Source organism: Acipenser ruthenus, chromosome 9 (genome assembly GCF_902713425.1).
Source record: "Acipenser ruthenus chromosome 9, fAciRut3.2 maternal haplotype, whole genome shotgun sequence".
Taxonomy (NCBI): domain Eukaryota; kingdom Metazoa; phylum Chordata; class Actinopteri; order Acipenseriformes; family Acipenseridae; genus Acipenser; species Acipenser ruthenus.
This window is the reverse complement of record NC_081197.1, coordinates 17,505,133-17,526,631: the sequence shown is the minus strand read 5'-3', so window position 1 is coordinate 17,526,631 and position 21,499 is coordinate 17,505,133. Positions and strand designations below refer to the sequence as shown.

General features: G+C 37.7%; 1 protein-coding gene across 1 annotated transcript in view; it reads left to right on the top strand.

Annotated features, from left to right (window-relative positions):
* Positions 1-21,499, top strand: part of LOC131738070 (nectin-3-like) — a 141,538-nt gene that overhangs the window by 97,865 nt on the left and 22,174 nt on the right. The window contains exon 6 of the mRNA XM_059031294.1: positions 7,167-7,305. Within this exon, the coding sequence (XP_058887277.1) occupies positions 7,167-7,305 (139 nt within the window). The remainder of the gene's footprint in view (positions 1-7,166; positions 7,306-21,499) is intronic.

Here is a 21,499-nt window from a genome sequence, read left to right as displayed (position 1 = left end):
TGATATGGAATAAACTCATGGGGCCACCGTTTGAGCCCATGATGACATGCAATGAGAAATTCCTGACATGGAAAAACAGTGTTCCTAGTGGCAGTGACATCAGCAAGAAGGGTAAGTGAGTTCCAAGCACCAGTGATTGATGCACCCTACTTCTAGTCATTGTGACAACTCTGGCGCTGTTGGACAGAGTGTCAGTCTTATTCAGGACTTTTAGCCCCGTCCTCTAGTGTAAAAGAAGATGTCAATCGTAGTATTTGTTGTTTAAACAGGTCGGTGCCTGCATCTTTATTCACAAAACTTTAACAAAACAGCAAACAAACAAAACAAAAGCCTAACTCCGTCTTGGAGTTACTAACTAAACTGTGATGGTTCACTATCTAACAACCGGGCAGCTAAGCTGCTTACCAGCTTCTTCAAAAACAAACAAAAAAAAACTCTTATATCGATTCAATATATATAATGGTTACCTTTATAGATGTTTCCAGTAGGACCTTTCAAGACCTCAGCTTCTGTCTAGCACCCAACGAGAGAGACCTGAACAGGGTTTTTAGCCCTGCTTAAATATCAACCTTTTAATACAGGTGAAACCAATTGCTCAACCCTGGGTAATTGCAGACTGGCCCATTCTAGTCCAGGTATTCTGGGAGATGTAGTTCGGCTGGTCGGCTTAGACCATCAGGACTACATTTTCCTTCCACAATTTTTTACATAGGATACAGGCTGTGCCTTATACACGGCCCTATATATCTTCCTTCGATGACAGTGCCATGCACTTTGTCACATCATTCAGGGACAGGATTGTCTGTAGACCAAATCCCCAATACCTACCTAAGGTGGTAACAAGTTTTCATATCAACCAGATCTTTTCATGATTTTTACCCAAAACCCATAAATCAAAAGAGGAGGCAAGATACCACCTAACTGATGTACATAGAGCACTGAATTTCTACATTCACAGAACTAACTTAGGGCAAACCTGTGTCAAAACAGGCCATTTCTAGGCAGATTACATCTTGTATCAAATTTTGTTATAAAATTGATAAAAAAAAAAGCCTGTTCCAGGACCTATCGAAGCCCACTCGGTAAGACGAGTGGCTACTACTTGGGCAAAATTTGAATCCATCCCAATCCATGACATCTGCAAAGCTGCTACCTGGGCCTCTTTCGAGACCTTTATAAAACATTACAATTTAAATGTGTCTTGCTCTCAGCCCACCTTTACTCACTCTGTGTGGTCTGTGGCTTCTTACACTAATATCTGACCTACCACCCTTTATCAACTGCCTTTGGCAGAGTTCATCATACGAGGTAAGAAGATGAAGATTACCTGTAATATGGTTTCTTTGTAGAATGATGAACTCCACACATTTATGTCCCACCCTCCTTTACTGACTTTTTTTTTTTTGGAAATTTGGACAACAATACTAAAGGATGTGGGAGGTTTTATAGAGGAGGGATACTAGTTTGGCGGCAAATATCAAGGATCTCTGGGAAAGAGATTGTTTTTTTTTTGCCTGACCGAAGCAACATGGAGACTGGGAGTTCACTCTGTGTGTGGACTTCATCATTCTATGAAGAAACCATAATACAGGTAATCTTTGTCTTGTTCATGCAAAATTATTGACACCTTTACATTAAATTTACTAAGAATATATATTAATTGACTGAAAACAATTACACAGTAACTAAGTAGTATTATAAGGTCAATAGCCAGAAACAACATTTTTCTGGTAATTATTTTGAACATCTGTTGAGAAGAACGTTTTGGTAACACAGTACATGATGGTCAAGACAAAGGAGTTGGATTTATGTTTGAGAAAAGCACACGTAGCAAACAACAAAGGAAATGGCTACAGAACAGAATCAAAAGAAATATGGAATACCAAAATCCACAATCCGAGCAATAATTAAACAAATTCAACCCAAAGCATATGGTTAAGTCAACTCCGGAATGCTTGAAGAAAATGAATATAAAAGTTCTGGAATGGCCTTTACAATCACCAGATCTCGGTCCAATATAAATTCTTTGGGCTGATCTGAAAAAATCTGTGGCAAAGCATTGTGTATCCAGTCAGTCTGAGCTGAAGGAAACATGCAAGACAGAATGGGCCCAGATTTCACCAACAAGATGTAACATACTGGTTAAGAATTATCATAAATGTCTGAAAGCCGTAATAAAAGCAAATGAGAAAACACAAAATACTAAAGCAGGGGTCTAAACTCTTTTGAACAAATATTTTAAATTATTATTATTATTTTTTTTTATATATATATATATATACAAATTATTTATGAATTACTAGAAATTAGGTATTTTGCTTTTTGTTTAATTAAAATGTGGTTAAAGTTTACTAAATGCTTGTCCTTTAATATGTTACCTTGAATTATGGTATAACAAGCGTAGGGTGACAATGTTGTTGTTTGCGACTGTAATACCAATGAACAAAACCAGCAACAATATTTTATTTACATAGCACAACTTACCACCAGACCTTAAAACTGTGATTGGAATTCTTTTTAAACCAAATGTTATCACTGTTTTGGGTTTTGCCTTGTACTGTAGTACTGTATGTCTTCATCTCAATGAAACAACCTTTATCAACAAGTTAAAATGAATAAACAAAGGGCGCCATGGTAAAACAGAATGGAATGAAGCCTCATGGTGGATCAGCATACTACTCTACCACCAACATTTATCTCAGAATGTGTCTTTTGTGTTTTTCTCCAGTAGTAATTCATAGCCCCCCTTATTAACATCACTCAGCAAGGTACAACTATTTAGAAACAAGGGGGTCTGTTTCAAGCTAGATTTTACTGGAACATTGTACACCACTTTGAAACCAACCTGGATTGCATCAACCATAGTTCTGTGGTTGTCTTGGGATTTAACTATTATTGATTTGAACTAAATCATTTTTGGGGCTTGCTTTAAACTGGACGTGATCCCATAGGCCTGCTCTGATCAGCATTCCTCATTCCATTCAAGTCATATGATGAGGTTGTATAATGTACTGGTGCGACCGGTCTTAGAGTACTGTGTCCTAGTCTGGTCACCAGAGTACCAAAGGGACATTGTGGTCAACAAAGAGTAACCAGACTAATCTGAGGACTTAAAAGAATGAGCTATGATGAAAGGCTGAAAGAACTGAATCCATTTAGTCTGGAACAAAGAAAAATTATGGGGGACATGATTGAAGTCTTTAAAACCTAAAAAGGAGTTGACAGGTTAACCCTAACAAATCCTTCAAGCGTAGTACATAAACCTAGACCAGTGAAACAGAAAATTAAGTGGAGATAGACTAAAAACAGAGGGAAGGAGACAGTTATTTACACAGAGTGATGACGGTATGGAATGAGTTACCTAGTCATGTTGTTGATGCAGAATCACATGTGGCCTTTCATACACAACTTCAAAGTTTTGAGATCAGTCAGCTACTAGGAACCGGACTATCTTAGATAGGCCGAAAGGCCTCCCCTCATTGGTACATTTTCTTATGTTATGTTCTTATATGATAAGTTGACTTTTCTGTTTTGCCAGCCCCATTCCAGAATGATTGTAAACATGAAATAATAAAGGCAATGATAATGAGATGATTCAAATGACATTTGGGACTGCTTGTTCTTTAATTTTAAAAGAAAGTTTTAATAAACCACATTTTCATTAAAAAAAAAAAAAAAAAAAAAAACATTTCTGCTTTACTACTGTTGAAGACAATACAGCAGCCTAATGTCTGGGAGTAGATTGCTGATACTCTAATTTCCTTTGCCATGGAGACTACTTAAATAAAGTTAGGATTTGCTCTTCCTGAAGCTAATACAGATAGTGCTTTTGCAGAAAAAAGTTTAGGTAAAGACACGTTCTGACTATTATAGCATCAGTAGAGATGTTTACTTAAAGGAAAAACCAAATTGACTACAGTTAAGTGTGCTATCAATTCATGACAATTATTTTTTTGTGAAATTCATTTGAAAGCACAAGAAAATAACTACCACATGAGTTTTGGAACCTATGCTGTCAATTCTCTTCAATACTGGTCAGACAAAATGTGTTGTTATGTTGTAATAATTGTTACCCATATTGTAGACATTATGAATATGTGTACTACAGTCACACAGCAAATTATAATGACTACCACAGGCACATTTTAGGGTATGCTTCTGACTTAAAATTAATAACAACAGCCTCCAGATAATTAACAGCTCACATTTAATATTACACTCAGAATTAACTTCCAAATGTTTACTAATACAAACATACACAACGGTTGAACAAAAAATATTATGTTTTATAAGGTCCTGAAAGCTTTCAATTACGTTTTTGCCTTGTTTCACTTGACAGCACACCTGTGATAGTTATGTTAATGGGCACATAAAAAACCCCACTGCAATAGAGATCTCTACTTAAATATTTTCTAACTGAACCGCTTAGCTGCTTACTAATAGAGTTGGCTCGGGAGCACCTGTCTCGTTTGACAGTGGGACTTCCAGGTTTACTCAAAAGCAGACTTGCTGTTCCTTACCAGATTGCATTGGCATGTCACCTGGTTTGTGAGTGTTCAGGCTTTGCCATTGTGGCAATGTGCCCCACCCCTGTGTGCATTTGTGTGTTATATGTTGTATGTTGCGTGTGTTAATGTTGGTGTATTGTAGTTGGTACACGGGATATAAATGGGTGTGTGCAGCACGAGTATTTAAAATGTATAATTGTATTTAGGCACGAGGATGGCACATCACTTCACGTGCAGTTAAAGCATATAATATGCGAGCACGAGGTTGCACATAATTAATTCACGTGCTGGGATTCAAGTGAATAATTAATTAGTAAGTGAATCCCAGCACAACAGTACAAATAGATGCACATTTCATTCACTCGGGGTTGTGTGTTCAGGGCAAAGGAACGGGAGAGAGTGAGGAGATAATTAAAGTTAAAAAGCAATTGCTACGTGGTACGTGTTTGTTTAGTGTTCGTCCCTGTTTGTTAGTGTCTGTTCGTTTTGTTTGTCTCTTTATTTTGGCGTAAGTGCCGTGTCCTGTTTTGTGTTTAAAACCTTTTTATTTTGCAGTAAACCTTCTGAACGCTACCATTGCGTCTCAGTTTCACTCACCACTACTGTCTGTCTGTGTTTCTTCCGGGTCTGACGTGTCACCACTCAGCCAGCCTTGTGACAGCCATTAATATCACAAACCAATCTGTTTGAACAAAATGTTTATTGCACAACTATCTGAAGAATGTATCTTATCTCCACAGTTCTATCAACATTCTAGAATTTAAATATACTTTGAAAACTCCTACTGCACGGGCTATTGATTTCTACCACTTGAAACTAAGCCACTTGCTGTATTTTCTCTGTGCTAAGATGCTCCATTATATCCTTACACATACCAACAACTGCCAACACTGTTCAGGTGGTGTTTGAGAAAATATAGCAAAAATGAATCCAGCAGTCAGATAGTTTCTTTACATTGCCTTTACAGTATATGGGTCAATTTCAAACATATGCTGAAGTGCCTGACTTTTATAACATTCTTACTAATTATTTTTGCTACCTCCCAGTATTATGTGTTGTTTGTCATTTCTATTTAAAACCATTGTTTTAACATTTTATTCTACATGTCAGTTGATCAAATGTAAATAAAACCTCTCTCAAGCACGTTGCTGCTTTTTGGTTGGTGAGAGGGACTTGTTCATTATACAGAAACATACTGCAATGTAATGTTCACACAGTATTTATAAAACTGCTGACTGTGATAGAAAAAATTGAAGAAAAAAAAATCAGTAAGGTTTTTTTGCTTACACAGTACAGCTTATCACCAAACCTTGAGAATATGATTAGAACAGTTTAGTTTTTTGAACCAAATGGTATCTGTTGCTTGATATCTGTTATGTTGGATATAATATGCCATTGACAATCCTGACAAGAAGAGTTTTTAATGATGGAAAGGCAGGAGGGCTTGCATCTGGGCAGCCTGTACAGTAGGTCTCTGGAGACTCCCCAGGTCTGTACAGTAGGTCTGTGGAGACTCCCCGGGTCTGTACAGTAGGTCTGTGGAGACTCCCCGGGTCTGTACAGTAGGTCTGTGGAGACTCCCCGGGTCTGTACAGTAGGTCTGTGGAGACTCCCCGGGTCTGTACAGGAGGTCTGTGGAGACTCCCCGGGTCTGTACAGTAGGTCTGTGGAGACTCCCCGGGTCTGTACAGTAGGTCTGTGGAGACTCCCCAGGTCTGTACAGTAGGTCTGTGGAGACTCCCCGGGTCTGTACAGGAGGTCTGTGGAGACTCCCCGGGTCTGTACAGTAGGTCTGTGGAGACTCCCCGGGTCTGTACAGTAGGTCTGTGGAGACTCCCCGGGTCTGTACAGTAGGTCTGTGGAGACTCCCCGGGTCTGTACAGGAGGTCTGTGGAGACTCCCCGGGTCTGTACAGTAGGTCTGTGGAGACTCCCCGGGTCTGTACAGGAGGTCTGTGGAGACTCCCCGGGTCAGTACAGTAGGTCTGTGGAGACTCCCCAGCTGTAAACTAATTAATTGAAAATCCCTGAAAAAATCTGGAAATCCCTCTCTTCCTCCCTTGTAAGTAGATATGTTTTCTCAATTTCAACTCCCACTTCAACTCAATTTGAAATGCTATACTGAAGCTAGACGATCCCTGTGTGCCCCCAGCCAAGATTATCAACTTGACACTTCACTGTCTTACCATGAACTGAAAACGGCAGGGCTTTTTACTCGTTCAGCCACTGGAGACACTGTCCACCTTTTGAATTTACATATACATTTACATATACATTATTAAATTGCACCAGGCATGAGTTACTAATTATAATACATGGATGGTGTCATTTTCTTGATGCATAGACAGTATATTAGAAATATAATGTGTTTGTCACAATGTAATGTATATTTTTGTTGGCATGTTTTTTACTATGTTTAATGTTCTGTTTTGTAGGACTAATGTTCCTTTGAGGTGACCCTTTGCACCCACCTCTGTTATATGTAATGCTTCCCTTTAAATACTGAAATACCAAAAAAAAAAAAAAAGTAACGTGATAGGTTTCTGTTGTCAAAGAAGAATGTGATAGACAATACTGGTACTGTAATAAAATGTCCCTTCTCTCCTACGCTTTTTAATGCAGCATGAAATTCATGACCTGTTATCTGAATGTGTTCCAGATATCCCGTCAAAGCAGACCTCCTCTGTGGCAGTGGCGGGTGCTGTGATTGGTGCTGTGTTAGCTCTCTTTCTCATTGCCGTCTTCATTATTGTTCTCATGACACCAAGAAAGGAAAGACCATCGCATCTTGACAAAGTGTGAGTATTCAAATTTGAAGTACGGTGGTTTTCAATCATAAAATGTATTACCTTACAGTGTTATTTTCCTAGGCCCCTAAAGAAAATAGGCTTATACTGTAACAAAGTCAAGTACATCTCCCTGTAAACTGTTATAAAAGGGCTATTTTTTGAGATTCAGTTAAAGTACTTGTATCTCATAAATTAATTCCGTACACCTACCAATTTTGCACTTCCATTAGATCCTAAGTGTTCAGTGTTTAAAGAAACATACTTGGGTTTCTAGCCTGCATTGGTGTGATACTAAAGGTCTTGTTACATTTGATCAAAACAGTGCTCTCAAAGCAGACCAAAATTTCTCACCAAAAAAACAAAACAGGTTACATTTTTAGCTTTGGATTGAGTAAATATGACAGGCTGGGTGAATTTTTCACGATGTTTTGGGTGTGTTCTTGATAATATATAAGAGGACCTTAAAGAGCAACTTGGAATTGACCCAAAATATCACGGTTATCTTAACTGATGCATTTTTATTGTTGTTAAAAAACAACAACAACAACAACATGTGTCACTTTCTGTTTCAGTCATCATATCCTGGTGATTTTTTAAAACGTTTAAAGCACACCTATGGCCTCAAAAGGGTTTTTAAGCTCTCAAGTTCAGCTGGGGTGTAATCCATTACCTGTACCCCTGTAACACCCAGCCCTTAGTGCATGTAAGAAATACATCAGTAAGAAAAAACACCTAGAAATGTGGAAAATACACAATTAAGTGTAATAGTATCCAATACAGTAAACCTTTTCATAAACAGAGTAGTGGATAGAAGAACTGACTTCAAGCTGTGCTAAACAGAAATCAAGATACCAAGAACAAGCCAAGCGAAATCATTTTTTATTTGTTTTAGAAATCTAGACTTCTCTTGTTAGAGAATTCCAAAGGTTGAAACCAGAAAAATAATAAGTAAACCGATGGGATAGTTTAAAAAACAGCATCCGCTCTTTGAGACGTAGGTGTAGATAGATGATCCTTAAAAATTAGCTGGAAGCCAGTGAAGTTGGAATAAAAACAGAGTGATGTGGGCACATTAAGCCCCTTTCAAACTGGCATGATCTACCCGGGCAGAACCCGATGTCGTGCAGGTCAGGTACATGATTTCACACTGCTTTTGATAGACGCAAGTAAACAATGCGCATATCAATGCCCTGGAAGCAGCTTGTTACGGGCGTTTCCATTTAAGCTTCTCTGGATTGAACCGTCGGCCCAAATGTTGATTAAAGAAAATGTTTCTTCACCCCTGCTGCAATCTGGCTCATGGTGTGTCTCAAGCAAGAAAAATATGGCTAAAGAGAATAAACAGAAATGTTCCTTGCAGAAGTGAAACTTTCACGCAGGCGTGGCTGTTTGTTATTGCATTTTGTCTTGCTAAACCTGGGTCAAAGCATGTCACCCCACATCCTGAGGTGGGTCATTGGGACCTGGGTTAACCCAGCTATGTGGTTTCACACTATGCTGGATTGTGACCTGGTTAGCCAGGACCCGGGTATGAGTGCCAGTGTGAAAAGGGCTTTAGTGACGTGTTGGATGGATGTGGTATTGATTTTAAATACATATCATAAGAATGTAAAAATCCCCAGAAGACATCTAGTATTTTGTAGGAATAGACTGGTGACTAACAGAGGAATAATGTCTGACAAAGATCTTGGTCAATATGTACTGTTCTGGGTCAGCCTTCAGTCCCAGCTTATAAGTTTTTACCTAACTAAGTTAGTGGCACTTAATTGTGAACAGCCATTGTTTTGAAATGGTATACCTGAAGCAAGCCTAGTCAATCATTATCTTCACATCAGAAGCATCCCAAAAAGGCTGAATATGGTCATATTTGATAGCTGAAACAAATATGACTGTTGAAAGACGATTCAAGGTCAGATAACAACATAAAACAGCATATCTGTCATGTGCCAACGACAGAGGTGTTTGAAACCAGTAATTCCATTCCTGAACTCAACCGTAAATGGTTGATGTGCATCCAAGAGCATCCAGTTTTCTTTCATCCATGAATGAGGATAGCACAAAGGCAGTCGGGGGTCTCATGTCCTAAAGGAGTAATACATCTGGGTGGTGTTGGCATTGAAGTGAAAGCTGATGCTCCAACAGAAAATAGCATTGTCACAGGGAAGCAGTGGCCTCAGAATTGAGTCCAGTGGTACACTGAAGTGTAAGCCAAAGAGAATAAAACATAAACCACCCAGAGCTAAACTCTTGGATAGTATATCTAATACATCCCAGTCTAAGTTAATTCTTGACATGTATTTCTGAGAGTGCATCAAAGTTTTTATACAGTTCTGTAACCAAATTGAAAATAAAACTGGATTTTAGTATCCCTAGGGGATATTTGCTGAAGTAATTCTCTTTAGTTGGATACCAAACCAAGATGTATCAGTCTTTTTAGAGCCTACTACATTTTTTTAGGTTGTATTTATTCCCTCTAAAATAATTAGATTAGGACTTTCTTATTAAATTGTGCACTGCTTTATTTCTGAGGGGTTTGTATTGCTTTTTTATGTGGTCGTATAGCTATGTAGCGTCAGAGTGGGTCATACTATCATTCTGTGAATGCAATTAACAGAATTGAAATATACAAAGGTGGGGGGTCCTAATCCATTCTCTGTGTCTTCTTGGGTTCTGGTCACAAACTTCCCCACTGACAAAGAATGCTTTTAAAAGAGTTGTAAACTAAATACTGGACAAGTGGCTTATCTCCACCCTCAGCTGAATGAGTCACTTGATGCCGTCAGTATCTTGCAGAGGGTACAAGCCAGAGAGTTTTGGGTGCTTTGACACCTAGGACAGAAAACAGTCCATCTCATAAATCCAGCCGACAGGGGGCGAAATAGCAGACCAATTAAGAACAATGGGCCATGTAACAATGAGAATAAACAATGGGAAGCACTCCATGTGGACTCAGGTACCGACCAAAATATACAAACTATCCAATCACGGGTAAAGAGAAGAATACAAAAGCATGAGCGCGACACTAAAACAGGGCTCTCGACACGAAATCCAAGGTTCTGGATACACAAACAAGTCTATGAACTGTGACAATCTGGAGATCCAGCCTGCGACCAACTGGAACAGAGATACCATTTTCAAACCCTCTAATACAAGATAACTATTCTAGTGTTTGCCTTGGTGTGGGAGTCCACCATGTAAGACTTCTAAAAGTATTTGTAATCAAATCTCTAACTTACCCCTGATTGATCACCAGAGAAAAGAGTTGGATGAACATTTGAAGTTGACATAAATTGAAATATATTCAATTTATTGAGCTAACGGTGCAAGAGTTTTGCGGTGAAATATCCCAGACATAACCAGACGAAGACTGCACATATTGGTGGAGAAATTGCTGTTTCAGTGGAATACCTAAATAGTTAATGACTCTTGTTCTTTGCAAAGACATTTGTTTCGTACCCTGAAGTGGTAACGAAAAGCGAGGAAGACAGACCCCGGAACCTGGACCTGTCCTTGCCAGCAGGAGAGCCTTCGAGCGCCTGCATTGTTGAAGACACGGATCAGCTGGAGGAGGCAGCGCACGTCCGTTAAGTATTCAATGAGTAGTGTTTTAATCCTCTTATGAACTCCAGAATAAGCAAACCTTAAAGTAAAATTACAGTTTTGTTTTAGATAGAATGTAAGAAGTATTATTGCTTTCAATTCATGCATGAAATGAATGAACACTATAGTAACTGTTTGTACGTGATTTATACAAATTGATGTGGGTTTTACAAGGCAATTATCATTCTACGTTTAATGCTAGAATCCAAATTTAGCTGTCTTGATAATAGATAATTCTCAATAGGTTGTCTGGACGCAAATAGCGTCTTTATCTCGCAAGAGTGAGAATTGCCTTCTGAACCAAAACTATATATATGAGACTGATTTAACAATGCTTTGATTATCAAATATTAAGAAAAGTAAATATTTGTGTTACTAATGATACCCCTGTTAAGACTAACCTTCGTCTTAAATAGCTGTCAGGAATGCAGTTGTAACCTTTAAGGGAATCTCCCATAAACTCCCTTATCAACCAGCGGGAGTGGGGTGTCGTTGTTTAGGTTTCCTTTTCTGTACTGTTTAGTTTAGTTGATTCTTCCTGTCTGTATTATTTTAGTTTAGTTGTTGTATCTTGTCTAGTCTGGTTATTTCGAGGTTGGGTTCTACATGATTTGAATTCAAATAAGTTATTTTATTATTACAATTTAAACTAGTCCAAATACAAATATACCTTGCATACTACAGCTATTATGTTTTTTCGTTTCTGTACACTCACATAATTGCATAGTTGAGATGGCTGTAAAGGTAATCTTTTTTTTCTAGTGTGCAAGGTCACGTAATACACCCTCAGTTTCTATAGACCTGCCTACCCACATATGCCTCTCTTTGTCAGTATCAAATCAAATATGTAATAACCAAGGCTTTATTTTCCACTTGCGTTCAATGCTGCATATACAGTAGAACACTGTGTGGGCCGGGTGTGTTCCTATTACCTGTAACCTGTGTCTCATTGTCATGCCTTTCCGCACAATATCCCACTGGAACAGCTGTAGCTTTCCCTAACAATTGAGTTTCCATGGTAGCAAACTATGATACATTCTTATTCTGAGATTTTCCCACTGTAGTTAATAGAAGTATTTTCAATGTTTCAATATATGTTTCTGATGGTCAGATTTAAGTGCATCAAAGTCAATATTATTATCCTATTTTGATTATTTATACAAGACGTTGAGCCAGATTGATGTCTTTACACCAAAATGCAATTCACATTTTTTTGTGAATGAAAATTGCTAATATTATCTGGTAACAAACACCTTAGGATTATTTAATTAACCCTTATGAGTTGTTTGTTATTTGTTATTTAACAACAACAACAGCACACAATATTTATTAAACGCAGAAAAAATATCTGTCACATTCAAAATGTATAATTCTCGAGTTACAGTATTTTATAAAAAAAATACATTGTAGAATATTTCATTTTTATGTCCACAAATACATTCTATTTTCATCATCAGTGAATTATCAAACAAAATAAACGTAAAAACAACAGACACATGAAATGTCCCCTTCTTGTACTGGATAGAGCGATCTTTAGCCTTTGTCATTGAAGGTATTAAAGAAATTATGCAGCTCTAGGAAGTGTGTTCAATCATTTCCCAGAAGCAAACTAAACTGGCTGTTAGGTTCCTAAGCAGTGTTACAGGTAGTGTGTCACTAAGGCAAACATTTGCTGTATTTATTTCTAATTGGTAAATATATATATATAGGGCAGCAGTGTGGAGTAGTGGTTAGGGCTCTGGACTCCTGACCGGAGGGTTGTGGGTTCAATCCCCAGTGGGGGACACTGCTGTTGTACCCTTGAGCAAGGTACTTTACCTAGATTGCTCCAGTAAAAACCCAGCTGTATAAATGGGTAATTGTATGTAAAATAATGTGATATCTGTATAATGTATGTGAAATAATGTATAATGCGAAATAATGTAAAAATGTGATATCTTGTAACAGTTGTAAGTCGCCCTGGATAAGGGCGTCTGCTAAGAAATAAATAAATAAAAATAAAAATATATTTACCCTGTTCTTTCAGAAATTGAAATTTTCACAGGGAACTACATATTACATGGCAATGGGTAAATGTCATGGAAATCGTAAAATCTGTGATAACTGAAAAAAATACGGCCTTATTCATAAACACTACAGCATGCCTACATTATTGCTGAAACGCCCAGTTCAAAGTGGCTCACATTTGTTTTAGAAATATTGTACTACCACAAGGCAAATTGAATTGCTCATTTACTGAACACAGGAAGCGTGTATCTGTTTTGGTTTCCGATTCCTGATTTGACAGGTAGTAATTGTAGAAAATCACTGTTTTGGTTTTAGAGAACTATGGCATTTAACTGCCAATATTAAATTATAATTTTCCATAAGAGAAGCCAATCACGTTGTGGTTTTGGCAGCAAAGTAACTATCCCCCTAACCCTCCTAATCCTTTACGCACTGAATTGAGAATCACGCAGGTGTTGGCAACAACAGACATTTAATACCACAGAGAGCCTTGAGACCTGGTCCTTGCATGTTGCCACCTTAGACATCTGTTCTAAATAGATCCAGGTACCTAATTTATAGGAACTATACATTAGATATTATTGTGTTGGAAAAAATGGTAGCAGCATATTGTAGCTGGAAAATGTGACTTTTAATAGAATTTCTCAGATGCAATTGTCAGGACACTGTCTCCAAAAGTAAACAGATCAATAATGACCCTTAAACAGATCATATTAGTTATTAAATTCAAAGTCTCGGAATGATGGGAATTGGTTGTTTTGTGTTGACAATACCAGAACTCCTCAAGTGTTGCAGCTTTGAATACTGATAGAAATCCTTAAACATTTTGCATTAACATGGTTAATGTGCTACAGTCGGTGAACTGTTCTGCAACACAAATAAAACAATGCATTTCTTATTGGAAATGGGATAGTGTTATCAAAGGTTAGAGAATGTCTGACTAAACAATCTTCATGTCTGAATATACTATTCATAACTGAAGAAAAGGGTTGAGGGTTTTAAGATTCTTGTGATACTATAAGAAAGGGATACAGCTATCAAGTCTTCTGTACACACACAGAAGCCACAGAAACAAAATCAATATCGGTGGACATGTGTACCAAATTGATTCATTATATAACTATTCACAGGAAAGAAACCTAATAACAGAGTAAAAATAGGCTCAGTTTCTTATTCTTTTCAAAAAAAGAAAAAACTAGGGACAGACTAACCCTTATACAAGTTTGCCATTGTAAAAACATAGAAAAAGTGTCATAAAGCATAGTACATTGTGGCTCTTTTCATTAACATATTTTCTATTACTACATACGACAAAATGTATAATTTGCCAACTGTCGCAACGAAAATGCAAATTGCGGGATGTTTGCATTGTGACTGGCCCATCTTAGTACATCTACCCCTTAGGAACAATGCCTACCTATGCTGATGGGATTACACTGCCTTTCTCATATGAGAAAGGCAGTTTAATCCCATCAGATTCTATAGTGGGGCCCCCACCTTCACCCCCAAAAAGCTTTTCATAATCATACAGAGGCCCCTCGTTAAACTGGATATGTTTGTCCTACATAAGGAGTTGTCGGATTTAAAAAACAATACAGTAAAATCGCACACACATACATTTATAGTGCTCAATGCATTTTAAATGTAAATCATTGCGCTGAAATAACACTAATGTGTTTTGGGTAGGCTACACATTACATTATGTAAAACTATAAATCTGTGCAGTAGGCCTGTACAGTAGAGTAGTAAATCAAATGAATACCGAGCGCACTTACGATTTACTTTCGCCTACAGGTAACACAAAATACATCATGCTGCTGCACTGTACACACTGGTGCACAATGAGAATAAAAGATTATTTTAAATTGAAACTAAATTGATTTATTTCAATTATTATTATTATTATTATTATTATTATTATTATTATTATTATTATTAACTTGGCCTACTTAGTAGCCTAGACAATTAACACAAAATAGATCATGGTCCTATACAGATGCTCAGAATGAGCTGGAGGGGTTAGTGGCACATGTGTGCAGTCTATTGCTCCCAACAAGTTGGGGAAACCAGAAATGTCAGAATAATGTGGTTTCAAGGCATGTAAGTACATCCTGACTAGTGAAAATTAGGTACTTGAGTGTTCGCCTCAAAAATGCATTGAGCACAACTGGCAACACATGAGAAAAAGCAGACTGGGAAATGCCAGCAACAATTGCGACTGTTTAAAACATGCTTTCAAAAGTTAACAAATTGATGCAATTGTAAGTGTCGCAATTGTCGGCAGCTTTCGTACATCTCATTATAATATTTGAGAGCCCTCATCCCCACCTCATTTTTGTGAATTTATGCAGGAACGCACATAATGACATATTCATCTGAGGTTGAACCGCAAAGAAAAACTGCTGCTGCTGAGCATTCCCTAAAAAGTTGCTACCAGTATTACACATGTTTAGACTTCTGACTCGTTTGCAACTGGTTTACGAATATTGCGACAGGCGCAACACTTTAGTACATCTACCACTAAGATTGTATGCATAATCTTTCATAATCCCAAAACTGCCATTGCATGCATGTGAGCTTTTCGAACATGTTGAACCCATTCCTAGAAGTATTTAGATCTATAAAATATCACCATGGCGTGTCAATATACTGAAAAATGTCTTGACAACTCATGATTCAACAATATGAAACTTGCATGTTTTGTCGGTTTATGAAGGATTGTACTTGTAGATATGCATTGCTATGTAGCATTTATGAAGGTATATAATTATACTTACTGTCCAATTCAAATAAAGCGTTACCTAACATTCAGTTTGGACACACTGACACAAACTGCCTTAAATTATAAAACCTCCATGAATACAGACAATCCTCTTTTAAAGTTGGTGCAATGCACCAGCACCAAGTCCAGACAGACTAACTTATCTGTGACAAAACTCATCATACCGGTGGTGTTGTTTCTGAACTCAACTCAGAAAGATCTATCTTATGATTGTGTAGGTTAAGGAAGATCCAGGTTATGCTTTTACATTGCCAGTACTACCCTTCGACTGACATTGGCACGTTCTGGCTTAATGTACAGTGACATTTATTGACATTCAGTAACAGCCATTGACATTCAGAGGCCTCTGCATTCAAAGTTCATTTCAGGTTTGTTTGAGTTCATATCATGTAAAAGAGACCTTTTTGTTTAAATGATTTATTAAAGAGTAAGTATCTTAAGAGTTTTGTTTGCAATCATTCCGAGTGATCTTTGGATCCAATTTCTTTGTTTAGCTGGCAATACACTGCTGTATTATAGATGGTGCTTATTAATACAACGGCTGATCAAACCTACATTACATAGAACTTTGGCCAAAAACACAAAAACAAGAACAAACAAAACACAGCACAAGGACCAAAATAAAAGGTTCAAACACAAAAATAAAACATTTGTAAGCTGGGCATTAGTCTTCACTATCAAGTTACCAAACAGCACAACAAACTCCTCCAGCAAAGCATTTTGCTTCCTTTTTATACAGGTGGCCATTCCGCACTCAATTACCTAATTGGAGAATGGCCACACTTGTGATTGTTGGCAGGGGCAGAATTAACCCCGTCCCTGCCAACCTTCCATTCCAACACACATGTTATTTACACAAGCAGGGCTTTAAAATAAACTGATGTTAAATAAAACATTGAAATTATTTTCATACATATACTTTTTTCAATCCTAAAATTCTAGGCTGATGCAAAACATTCAGCCATAGCTGTATGTCTATGTGAGGTAACTAGACCTGAAGAGCAGGTCCTGAACTCATTGTAAAGCACCTTCACACAGACGGATTACAACATTTTGAATAAAACAGTGATTAAGAACGTATTATTAGAAGCCCATTTTATGAGATATTTTAAATAGCAGCAGTTCTGCATGACTTTAAAAGTGAACATAAAATTTGATCCAAATGCGTTTAGAGCAGTTGCATTATTTTTATCTTTACAGACTTAATAGAAGTATTAATCTTTCGAGTGACAGGTATCACACAACTTCTTACAAGACAGACATTGTCCATGCTATATCTGAATGACTTCCTGGTTTCTGGAAATATGCAATCAAAGTAAGAATTATTCATCAGCCTTTGGTGTTTTAATGAGTTACAGTGGATCGCAACCTTTTCCTTGCCGTTTTAGGATTTTCTCTAGACGCCAAGGAAAAACATACATGTTGATATTGGTAGTACACGTTTTACAAGCACCGGGTACTTTGTTGTTATGGCTAATGAATGCAATTTTTTAAACTGCAATAAACTGTTAAAATTGCATTGTAAAAGCTAGCCTGTGGAAATAATTTAGCAGTCATTGATCCATACCCTGCTATATGATATATAATTCTCAGTAGAGATGAAACAGTAGCAATAGGTGTTTTGTAAACAAGATGTGGGGCCTTATTCTCAAAGCTTTAACTAATGAGATTTGAAAAGTCATTTTATTAGTTAAAGCTTGAGGGCCCATGTAGCCATATAGAGGAAAAGTAAAGAAACAAAGGAGAAAAGCATGTTCATGCTTTTGGTACAATGATAATAGAAAGCCAAGGTTATTTAAATAGCAGCTCCATTGAACCAGTTTCTATTTATTCCAATCAAACATGTATCTTCATTTGCATTCAAGGTCATTTCTTATGTATCAGAAGGTGTTTGGATTGTTGCTATGCTATAGTGTCTCCCCTTTAGTTTTAACTGGTTTGACAGGATTAGTATCAAGGGGTCTACAAAATATGGTGGGGGATACTTTAGTATAAATAGGTAGGATGACGATGACATTTGGTAATTGCACCCACAAATATGTTTGATATTTACCCGCTGCTTTCCACAGCAGCACACTACTATATTTTATTTTCTTTCCCTGTTACTGCTTAGTGTTTTCCCTCCCCAGCATTGACTTTGTTTGTCTGTATTTAATGTGTTATTTTTTAACACAAGGACCCTCATTTAAAGATGAAGGTGAAACAGTTACAGACAGATGTCCTACTTTTAATTTGTCTATTTAATTAATTTGATTGCACATGTTTTTAATAAATGCACATTTTATATATTTAAAGTCCATTCAGTCAAAGAAAACCCAGTATTATTTGTCATTTATAACACGAATACATACCAAAACAAACCAAATAAAACTGTCTGTATTATGAAATGCAACCCAGTATTCGTCTGGTGAAAGAAAAGGGGCTTTGTCTGCTTTTTGAAAACCCTCATTTTTTTCACGTCACTTGGTATTCTGTGACATTGTTGGAAAGTTCTATTTCTATCTTTTTTCCTTTCCACACATTTTAAACCATTTATTAATAAAATATTATCAATACCTGCCTCAAAACAAAAAATTATTGCACAGTGTTGTATGATTTTACAGTGCAGGAGACAATATTTCCATACTCCATGAAGCCTGGTACTTTATTAATCTATATTCTAGAAAAACATGTTTATGTAACGGGCAGTGTTGTGAGATGAGGTTGAAAGCTCTAAAACCACGGTTGCAAACAAGGCCTGCTCTTTTGCATTGTGGTTTAGACGCTCGCTTGACATGTGCTGGGTCGTTGGTTCACGCCCAACTTCGACCCTGTTACACTCATTCACAAAATAAATGCTAAAAACACTATAACATATATGGTCCTTCATGCCCTGAGCATAAAAAGACCTACAGGTTGCATCGCAGGTTGGCCGTCTATCTCTGTGTTTGCCAGGAAGTCAAACTGTCAGCATACTGTGGACCTGTGTAGAGAAACAGTATGGTATAAAGTACATTTACTGTCTTAATAATTTCTAGCTCTGCCATGTAATGGAGTCGAGTAAAGGCTAAAGTATTTGTAAAATATTTGAGCAGGTTCTATATTTCAGTTAGTTATTGTTACTGTTTGTAAAATAATAAATATAGTACCTCACACACACAGACAGCGCCGCTCACTTGAATATTCTTTTTTGAAACAGCAGGAAGGTCACACCAATGAAAATCATTATCAAGAGTGGAAGTGCCTAATTAGTATGTCAGTAACAATGATAACTGCAGCTTTATAATCGATTTATGGTACTGTATGCTGAAATATCACAACAGCTGTGGCCATTATGAGGCATGATGCCATAGGCAGACCATAATTTCTGTCATACCATAATTCTTAAAAATAGCACATTCAGTATTTTATAAATTTCATATTCTTACTATGATTGGCTGCAAAGACAACAGGGCAAACCAGTGACTGGATAATGTTTTGTTGGGTGGGTTTTTATTGTGCACAGTTTCCTTGTAACTGTAATATTACTTGTGTAATAGAAAACAAAAAAGGATTCGTCGTTAATATCTCCGAGTCACGGAGCCCTAATGTTCGAGTCTGAGTCACGTAAAATGCGACTTGAGTCTGAGTCTCGGACTCGAGTCCTACACGCCTCCCACGTCTCCTCCAAGGAGCCTCCACTGGTTTATGACTAACACTTAAATCTGTATTCTGGACAGGAGGCTTGGTGGTCCAGTGGTTAAAGAAAGGGGCTTGATACCAGTTCAATCCCAGACTCACTGTGTGTGACCCAGAGCAAGTCACTTAACCTCCTTGTGCTCCTTCAGATGAGAAAACTGAGGTCTATTGTAATTTCTAAAGCCAACATTTGTATTAGTCCATAGTCAAGGTTGATGTCAATTCTCTATTGTGCATTGATCCTGTAGATCCCTCTACTCAAACCAGCTGGCTGCCTAAATGAAACAGGATCATATGTGGGGCTTTATTTGTTTATTTACAGTATTTGAAAATGCCAGGATACAAACATTGAGATTTTTCCTCTCACTTTAGGAACATCCTGGTAGGTCAAACAGGATAATCAAATGTTATGTCATTCATGATATGCAAGACAATCAGGTACATATAAATATTATAGGTATAGGTATTAGTATTTGTTCAACTACAATATAATTGTTCTTACAGTTTTAGTTAAACCAAGCTTAGATCAATGAAAGAGACTCCTTCTTGGTTAAGACACAGAACAAACAGCTTCAATGGGCCTTTTTTCATAAATGGACAATATCAAATATGCCATAAAGTGGGACACTTCTCAGATGTCTTTGGTGCTGTAACATATACATGTTGTGGCATTTTGTCCACCTGTAATGGAACCTCTTTCCTCAACAGGAACCAATTACATACCATTAATGTGCAAGTGGTGCACGATACCGAGGGAATCATAAAACTCTTGGCAGCAAGTATCCTCTATCATGTGTATGGCTCCTATACTTTGGGGAACAGTGCCTCACTTTGGAAACGATCCAGCTGCCTCATCAGTGACAGTGGTTAAACTCAATCGACCAGCATTTCAAGCTACCCTATAAGGCACTACTTCTTTCAATTAGCTTTTTCTTCAGCTCATTCAAATGCTATCGTGATGGATTAGTGCTTTGCCAAAACCTCATACTATTCCTTTTTTAAGCTATAATGAAAGCTAATTAATAGGTTACTAGATATGTTTATAACTAGAGATGTGATTAACAAAAAACAAGCATATCCAAGAGCATAATGTAAGGGGAGTGGCATCTGTCCAATGGTTTGTAAACATGAAGTAAAACATTTATGTGAAAAAAAGCATGTGATAACAGAAAACCTGTATCATTGATACTACTCAAGATTAAAACACTGTGGCTATATGTGAAAGCATTAACTCAAAGTGTATGGCCTCTATACATAGCAGCCATATTGGGTCAGTGGTCAGTGCCCTGCACATGCAGTTTTATATAACCCTGCAAATATGAAGTCAGTGCTTTAAATGGCCCCCGAGATAAGACCTTGACATTGTGTAGGTGGCAGCTTTATAAAATTACTGTAACAAAAATAGTTCCTTTTTTTCTTGAACGATACCCATAATCAAACTTGATATGCATAATCAGAGAATACAGTTGTGCAGTGAGTATGAGGACAATATCTGAAAGTGGATATCAAATGGAAACCAAAAAGTCACATGACCACAATAAGGCAGTGTGACAGGTAGCTGAGTGGGTATGTTAGGACAGGCGTAATGTGGTGTAAATCAAGAGACTCCAGTCCGTTATGCCGTTAAGCGCCTTGGTTTTATTTTGCCACACAAAGAAAACCAACAATAATGACGCCAGGATACACAGCAATGTGTAACCTGCTAAACTAATAATTATAATAACGCCGGGATACACAGCGATGTGTAACCCGACTAAACAAAGGGAAAAAGGGGTTGCAGTCCCAAAAATAAACAAACAACAAAAACCAATCCGTCTTCCTCTTGTGATCCAAAACACGAGGGGGGGTAATAAACCCAGCACTTCCGGGTTGTCGCTCCTGCGGCGTACTCCCGGAGCGTCCCGTTAGTGCTCTAAAAATACAAAGTGCAGAAGGGTTAGCACACAAATCCAAAATAGCAAAGAACCTGCTATCCAAATCCCTTCCTCTGTTTCTCTGCTCGGTTTCTCTCTCTCTCTCTCTCTCTCTCTCTCTCTCTCTCACGCACTGTACCTTGCCAGAAGGAACAGAGCCCCGGGCCACGCCCCCTTTTGTACGCTCCGTCCCGCTCCCATTGGGCAGCGTGGGCAATCGCCGTTGACCAATGCGCGATTGCCA